Here is an 8,866-nt window from a genome sequence, read left to right as displayed (position 1 = left end):
CCTCCTCCTCCTCTCCCTCCCTCCTCCCTCTCCTCTCTCCTCTCCTCTCCTCTCTCCTCCTCTCTCTCCCTCCTCCTCTCCCTCCTCCTCCTCTCTCCTCTCCTCTCCTCTCCCCTCCTCCTCTCTCCTCTCCCTCCTCCTCTCTCCTCTCCCTCCTCCTCCTCCTCCTCACCTCACCCTCCTCCTCCTCTCTCTCCTCTCCTCCTCTCACCTCCCTCCCTCTCTCTCCTCTCTCTCCTCCTCTCTCCTCCTCTCTCTCTCTCTCCTCCTCCTCTCTTCTTCTCTCTCCTCTCTCCTCCTCCTCTCTCTCTTCTCTCTCTCCTCTCTCACTCTCTCCTCTCTCTCTCCCTCCTCTCTCTCCCCCTCTCTCCTCCTCTCTCCTCTCTCTCCTCATCTCTCCTCTCTCTCCTCTCTCCTCCTCTCTCCTCCTCTCTCCTCCTCTCTCCTCCTCTCTCTCTCCTCCTCTCTTCTTCCTCCTCTCCTCTCTCACCTCCTCTCTCTTCTTCTCTCTCCTCCTCTCTCCTCCTCTCTCTTCTCTCTCTCCTCCTCTCTTCTTCTCTCTCCTCTCTCCTCCCCTCCTCTCTCTCCTCTCTCTCCTCCTCTCTCTCCTCCTCTCTCCTCCTCTCTCCTCCTCTCTCTTCTTCTCTCTCCTCTCTCTCCTCCTCTCTCTCCTCCTCTCTCCTCCTCTCTCTCCTCCTCTCTCCTCCTCTCTCCTCCTCCTCTCTCTTCTTCTCTCTCCTCTCTCTCCTCCTCTCTCTCCTCCTCTCTCTCCTCCTCTCTCCTCCTCTCTCCTCCTCTCTTCCTCCTCTCTCATCTTCTCTCTCCTCCTCTCTCTCCTCTCTCTCCTCTCTCTCCTCTCTCCTCTCTCTCTCCTCTCTCTCCTCTCTCTCTCCTCTCTCTCCTCTCTCTCTCCTCTCTCTCCTCCTCCTCTCTCCTCCCTCCTCCTCTCCTCCTCCTCCTCTCTCTTCCTTCCTCCTCCTCTCTCTCTCCTCCTCCTCCTCTCTGATCCTCCTCCTCCTCCTCCTCCTCCTCCTCCTCTCTGATCCTCCTCCTCCTCCTCCTCCTCCTCCTCCTCTCTCTCCTCCTCCTCCTCTCTGATCCTCCTCCTCTCTCTCCCCTCCTCCTCTCTCCTCCTCTCCTCTCTCCTCCCTCCTCCTCCTCCTCTCACTCCTCCTCCTCCTCCTCCTCCTCCTCCTCCTCCTCCTCCTCCTCCTCCTCCTCCTCCTCCTCCTCCTCTCTGATCCTCCTCCTCCCCCCTCCTCCTCCTCCTCCTCTCCCCTCCTCCTCTCTCTCCCTCCTCCTCTCTCTTCCTCCTCCTCTCTCTCCCTCCTCCTCCTCCTCCTCCTCTCACTCCTCCTCCTCCTCCTCCTCTCTCTCCCTCCTCCTCTCTCTCTCTCTCCTCTCTCTCCTCTCTCCTCCTCCTCCTCTCTGAGCCTCCTCCTCCTCTCTCCCTCCTCCTCCTCCTCTCTCCCTCCTCCTCTCTCCCTCCTCCTCCTTCTGAGCCCTCCTCCTCCTCCTCTCCTCTCTCCTCCTCTCTCCCTCCCTCCTCCTCTCCTCCCCCCTCCTCCTCTGATCCTCCTCCTCCTCTCTCCTCAGAGGAGCAGTATAACGTGGAGACTCGGACGATCGCCGCAGACTTTCGGGAAGTCGGACATTTACCCGAAGATCGAGGCCGGGCTGGAGGGGCTGGAGGTCGGAGTCCTGGGTGAGACACGGGAGAAACATACGCACGCGTGTGCAGGAGACTCTAACATGTGCACCTCAGTCGCTCCAGACATGACCGGTCTGACCTCTGACCCTTCACCAGCTTTACCCAAATCTAACAGCTCAACCAAAGCATGAAAATGTGACAAAAACGCGTGAGGAGCTTTTAGATTTGGGTAAAGCTGAACTGAAGAAAATGCACTCGGTTCAGGCGGGTCAGAGGTCAGTCACTGCCTGAACATGTGACGTGTTTAAACAGGTCAGTCTCTGCTGCCCCCCTGCTGGACAGTGACTGACACCACGTCCTCAGTGTTCGATCACACACATGTGCAACAATGAGCCCAAACATCTGCATTTCAGCGTTTCTTCTCCTCATCTCTTGTTTGTTTGTTCTGATCTTGTTTGTTTGTTTTAGTGAATAACGTGGGCGTGTCGTACCCGGTTTGTTTGTTTGTTGTTCTGATCTTGTTTGTTTGTTTGTTTGTTTGTTTGTTCTGATCTTGTTTGTTTGTTTGTTTGTTTTAGTGAATAACGTGGGCGTGTCGTACCTGGTTTGTTTGTTTGTTTGTTTTTTTCTGATCTTGTTTGTTTGTTTGTTTTAGTGAATAACGTGGGCGTGTCGTACCCTGTTTGTTTGTTTGTTTGTTTGTTCTGATCTTGTTTGTTTGTTTGTTTGTTTGTTTGTTTGTTTTTTTCTGATCTTGTTTGTTTGTTTGTTTTAGTGAATAACGTGGGCGTGTCGTACCCTGTTTGTTTGTTTGTTTGTTTGTTCTGATCTTGTTTGTTTGTTTGTTTGTTTGTTTGTTTGTTTGTTCTGATCTTGTTTGTTTGTTTGTTTGTTTGTTTGTTTGTTTTTTTCTGATCTTGTTTGTTTGTTTGTTTTAGTGAATAACGTGGGCGTGTCGTACCCTGTTTGTTTGTTTGTTTGTTTGTTCTGATCTTGTTTGTTTGTTTGTTTGTTTGTTTGTTGTTCTGATCTTGTTTGTTTGTTTGTTTTAGTGAATAACGTGGGCGTGTCGTACCTGGTTTGTTTGTTTGTTTGTTGTTCTGATCTTGTTTGTTTGTTTTTTTCTGATCTTGTTTGTTTGTTTGTTTTAGTGAATAACGTGGGCGTGTCGTACCCTGTTTGTTTGTTTGTTTGTTTGTTCTGATCTTGTTTGTTTGTTTGTTTGTTTGTTTGTTGTTCTGATCTTGTTTGTTTGTTTGTTTTAGTGAATAACGTGGGCGTGTCCTACCCGTACCCCGAGTATTACCTGCACATCCCGGACCTCGACAACGTGAGTCTCACTTCACCAAACTCCCCGGTCCAGACGACGGTTCAGGAGGCTGTGCTTTCCATTATCAGTTATTTTAACCTCGGCTTTACCCAAATCTAAAAGCTGCTCGACTCGGTCAGATTTGTAGGTCTTAGCTTTCAAATTCTCCAAACGGATCTTGTTCTAATTTTTTTCTTTTCTGTGGCTTTATTCACTTTTGTGTTTTCATCCGTGTTTTTGGAGCTCAGATTTGGGTAAAGCCGGGGCCTCTGTGTGATCCTCAAACCAGTTCAGACTTGACTAAAAACTTAGATAAACCTGAATCAAACTCTTTGACGTTTAGAGTTCGGGAAAGTCCAGTTGCCATGGAGATCCGCCATCTTTGCAGCCGTTAGCTTACAGGTCCATGAGCTAGCATTAGCTGCTGTAAAAACAAGTGTTTTAACTTTTAAATGTCCATTAGTTTATTATTGCTGCACATCCCATAATACTCCGAGACATCCCATAATACTCCGAGACATCCCATAATACTCAGAGACATCCCATAATACTCAGAGACATCCCATAATACTCAGAGATGTGACGTCACTTTCTCTCCAGGAAGTGACTCCAACATGTCACAAATCCTGATGTTTTTCACGGGCTCCGCCTCAGGCTCCGCCTCCAGGCTCCGCCTCCAGGCTCCGCCTCAGGCTCCGCCTCTCGTTCCTGTCTGCCTAATAAGGAGTTCCTCAGTAACTCTGATGTTTTTGTTGCAGTTCATCACCAACATGATCAACGTGAACATCACCTCGGTTTGTCAGATGACCCGACTCGTCCTGCCCCGGATGGTGGAGAGGTGAGAGAGACACTCTGCAAACGGTCAGGGAGAGACACTCTGCAAACGGTCAGGGAGAGACACTCTCACAGCGACGGCTCCCTCAGCCTCAGGAATCACCCCTGTACCCCCCCCTGACCCCTGAAGATCAGGCTGAAGCTCCGCCCATCAGTGATGAAGAACTGGAGAGTTCCTTCAGCAGATGAATGTTTCTGCTCGTCTTGAACTCCACGTGTTCCTCAAACCCAGTCCCGGCTGTTCAAAACCAGTCATCTGATCTTCTGTGTTTCCTGTGGTGTGTCCAGGTCTAAAGGTGTGATCCTGAACATCTCATCGGCCAGTGGGATGTACCCTCTGCCTCTGCTGACCGTCTACTCCTCCAGCAAGGTCTGACTCAACATCACATTAGACTCTGACTCCTCGTTCTCCTCCTGAACGTTCCTGACTCCTCGTTCTCCTCCAGAACGTCCCTGACTCTGACTCCTCGTTCTCCTCCAGAACGTCCCTGACTCCTCGTTCTCCTCCAGAACGTCCCTGACTCTGAACCTCCTCGTTCTCCTCCTGAACGTCCCTGACTCCTCTGTCTTCTCTCTCTCTGCCTCCAGGCGTTCGTGGACTTCTTCTCCCGTGGTCTGCAGGAGGAGTACAGGAGACAGGGCATCATCATCCAGGTACAAACTCTGCTTTAGCCTGAGCTGCAGAATGAGACGGTCTGTGGCGCCCCCGTGTGGCCGAGCGCGGAGCTGCGGGTTAAAGATGGAGCAGTTTATTTATAGAAACGGTTCCTCAGAGAAGACTCTAACCTCACGATGAAGAGGAACGTTTTTGTTTCTCCCAGACTTACATGTTTGTGACTTAAATAAACATTTAAGTCACAAACATTTATTTGTTTGTGACTTAAATGTTTTATTGTCTTTGTTTGTTTATATTTGTTTTGTTTATATTTGTTTGTTTTGTTTATATTTGTTTATATTTGTTTATATTTGTTTGTTTGTTTGTTTATGTTTGTTTGTTTATTTGTTTATTTGTTTATTTATGTTTGTTTGTTTATTTGTTTGTTTGTTTGTTTGTTTGTTTATTTGTTTATATTTGTTTATTTGTTTGTTTGTTTGTTTGTTTATTTATAGTTGTTTGTTTGTTTGTTTATATTTGTTTATTTGTTTATATTTGTTTGTTTATTTATAGTTGTTTGTTTGTTTATATTTGTTTATTTGTTTATATTTGTTTGTTTGTTTATATTTGTGTGTTTGTTTATATTTGTTTGTTTATGTTTGTTTGTTTATTTATATTTGTTTGTTTATATTTGTTTGTTTATGTTTGTTTGTTTATTTGTTTATGTTTGTTTGTTTATTTGTTTATATTTGTTTGTTTATTTGTTTATATTTGTGTGTTTGTTTATATTTGTTTGTTTATGTTTGTTTGTTTATTTGTTTATGTTTGTTTGTTTATTTGTTTATATTTGTTTGTTTATTTGTTTGTTTGTTTGTTTGTTTACCTCAGAGCGTCCTCCCGTTCTTCGTCGTCACCAAAATGACCCGGATCCGAACCCCGACTCTGGACAAACCGACGCCCGACAGATACGTCCAGGCGGAGCTGCAGACGGTGGGACTGCAGAGCCAGACCAACGGGTACTTCCCCCACGCCGTCATGGTAACCAGTACTTCTACTGCATATACTACTGCATACACTACTGCAGAGCCAGACCAACGGGTACTTCCCCCACGCCGTCATGGTAACCAGTACTTCTACTGCATATACTACTGCATACACTACTGCAGAGCCAGACCAACGGGTACTTCCCCCACGCCGTCATGGTAACGTGTACTTCTACTGCATATACTACTGCAGAGCCAGACCAACGGGTACTTCCCCCACGCCGTCATGGTAACGTGTACTTCTACTGCATATACTACTGCAGAGCCAGACCAACGGGTACTTCCCCCACGCCGTCATGGTAACGTGTACTTCTACTGCATATACTACTGCATACACTACTGCAGAGCCAGACCAACGGGTACTTCCCCCACGCCGTCATGGTAACGAGTACTTCTACTGCATATACTACTGCATACACTACTGCAGAGCCAGACCAACGGGTACTTCCCCCACGCCGTCATGGTAACCAGTACTTCTACTGCATATACTACTGCATACACTACTGCAGAGCCAGACCAACGGGTACTTCCCCCACGCCGTCATGGTAACCAGTACTTCTACTGCATATACTACTGCATACACTACTGCAGAGCCAGACCAACGGGTACTTCCCCCACGCCGTCATGGTAACCAGTACTTCTACTGCATATACTACTGCATACACTACTGCAGAGCCAGACCAACGGGTACTTCCCCCACGCCGTCATGGTAACCAGTACTTCTACTGCATATACTACTGCATACACTACTGCAGAGCCAGACCAACGGGTACTTCCCCCACGCCGTCATGGTAACCAGTACTTCTACTGCATATACTACTGCAGAGCCAGACCAACGGGTACTTCCCCCACGCCGTCATGGTAACGTGTACTTCTACTGCATATACTACTGCATATACTACTGCAGAGCCAGACCAACGGGTACTTCCCCCACGCCGTCATGGTAACGAGTACTTCTACTGCATACACTACTGCATACACTACTGCAGAGCCAGACCAACGGGTACTTCCCCCACGCCGTCATGGTAACCAGTACTTCTACTGCATATACTACTGCATACACTACTGCAGAGCCAGACCAACGGGTACTTCCCCCACGCCGTCATGGTAACGAGTACTTCTACTGCATATACTACTGCATACACTACTGCAGAGCCAGACCAACGGGTACTTCCCCCACGCCGTCATGGTAACCAGTACTTCTACTGCATATACTACTGCATACACTACTGCAGAGCCAGACCAACGGGTACTTCCCCCACGCCGTCATGGTAACGTGTACTTCTACTGCATATACTACTGCATACACTACTGCAGAGCCAGACCAACGGGTACTTCCCCCACGCCGTCATGGTAACGTGTACTTCTACTGCATATACTACTGCGTACACTACTGCAGAGCCAGACCAACGGGTACTTCCCCCACGCCGTCATGGTAACGTGTACTTCTACTGCATACACTACTGCATACACTACTGCAGAGCCAGACCAACGGGTACTTCCCCCACGCCGTCATGGTAACGAGTACTTCTACTGCATATACTACTGCGTACACTACTGCAGAGCCAGACCAACGGGTACTTCCCCCACGCCGTCATGGTAACGTGTACTTCTACTGCATATACTACTGCAGAGCCAGACCAACGGGTACTTCCCCCACGCCGTCATGGTAACCGAGTACTTCTACTGCATATACTACTGCATACACTACTGCATACACTACTGCAGAGCCAGACCAACGGGTACTTCCCCCACGCCGTCATGGTAACCAGTACTTCTACTGCATATACTACTGCATACACTACTGCAGAGCCAGACCAACGGGTACTTCCCCCACGCCGTCATGGTAACGAGTACTTCTACTGCATATACTACTGCATATACTACTGCAGAGCCAGACCAACGGGTACTTCCCCCACGCCGTCATGGTAACCAGTACTTATACTGCATATACTACTGCATATACTACTGCAGGGGGGGGTAACTCGTCAGAGACCAAGAGTCGAAATTTTCAACCTTGATCCTGTGAAGAGCCACAAAGGCCCCGACCATTAGCGAGATCCCGGGGCGGGAGTTTATTGTGATTAAATAGAATTTGACCGTTTTATTTAATCACAATAAACTATAACTTTATGCCTTTTTTCTTTTCTTTTTTTAAATAATTGTGTTAGATTGAATGGTTTTACTTCTCAAATAGATTGAAATACATGTATATTAACTGACATTCTGTGCTTTCTGCTCTGACTGAGACAGAATTAGATTTTTTATTTTTTACGCTGGGGTGTGTTTGTATGTGGGGCCCTGCCCACTGAGCCCCCTCCTCTGATTCGCCCCTGGCCTGTGCGCTCAGTGCAGCTTCATCCTGACTGGACTGTGCAGAGACGCACTCTCGGCTGCACAAAGTTCATAAACTTTAACCAGGAGCCTCTGGACGACTGAGAGTCTGTTTTAAGTTTTATCTGTTACAGTTTCTGTCACATGTGAAAGAAAAGTCATGTCTTTGTGTATTTCCGCGTTACGATGTCGCACTTCACATCATAAGCTTCGTTAGAGCTCCACTTTTTCCATTTCCTAATTTTGATCTTTTTCTGTGAATATGAGCCCAAATTGCATCAAATAAAGAGCAGCTGATCAGAAACCTGAAAAGCAGAAGCTGATCCCAGAGCCACGATCTGCCTGTTGTTTAACTACATCCTGCTGTGACTGAGGCTGCCGCACGGGCTCCTTTTACACGGCGCCTCCAAAAGGAGGAGATTCAGACTCTCATTCATGTAGAGATGGAAACATGGTCTGTAGGACGATGGTTGGATTTTTGGTCAAAGACTGTTACAGTTTATGGGAAATATTTACCATTATTTTGCAAAGAGCTGCATTGTATTAAACATATCCAATCATGCAAAGAGCCGAATGCGGCTCGAGAGCCGCAGGTTGGCCACCCCTGTACTACTGCATATACTACTGCAGAGCCAGACCAACGGGTACTTCCGCCACGCTGTCATGGTAACCCAGTACTTGTACTTGTACTTCCAGGGTTGGCTGACGACTAAGCTGGTTCCCATTAACCTGGTGATTTTCTTCGGCGCTCGGATGAACCGCCTCCAGAGGACGGGTTACCTGCAGCGGCGCCGCCTCCGGGAGCAGAAGCAGAACGGGAACAACTGCAAGACCGACTAAAGCCCCGCCCACCGCCGCCTGACCCCGCCCACCGCCGCCTGACCCCGCCCACCGCCGCCCGACCACGCCCCCTGACCCGACCCAGCTCCGGAAGCAGAACGGGAGCAACTGCAAGACCGACTAAAGCCCCGCCCACCGCCGCCTGACCACGCCCCCTGACCCGACCCAGCTCCGGAAGCAGAACGGGAGCAACTGCAAGACCGACTAAAGCCCCGCCCCCCACCGCCTGACCACGCCCCCTGACCCAACCTGCCTCCGGA

The 8,866-nt window shown here is 48.6% G+C and overlaps 1 protein-coding gene across 1 annotated transcript; it reads left to right on the top strand.

Moving 5' to 3' along the window:
- Positions 1–1,596: 1,596 nt before the first annotated feature.
- hsd17b12a (hydroxysteroid (17-beta) dehydrogenase 12a) lies at positions 1,597–8,639 on the top strand (the record flags this gene model as incomplete). The annotated part of the gene is given in 8 exon segments (XM_079583207.1): positions 1,597–1,637; positions 1,639–1,705; positions 2,917–2,981; positions 3,719–3,798; positions 4,083–4,164; positions 4,383–4,448; positions 5,278–5,427; positions 8,463–8,639. Coding segments are annotated over 8 exon segments (695 nt in total), but the record flags the coding sequence as incomplete, so codon positions are not given.
- Between the last annotated feature and the right edge of the window lie 227 nt (positions 8,640–8,866).

This window comes from Gobius niger (assembly GCF_951799975.1).
Source record: "Gobius niger genome assembly, contig: SCAFFOLD_132, whole genome shotgun sequence".
Lineage (NCBI taxonomy): Eukaryota > Metazoa > Chordata > Actinopteri > Gobiiformes > Gobiidae > Gobius > Gobius niger.
This window is presented reverse-complemented; position numbering and strand designations above follow the sequence as displayed.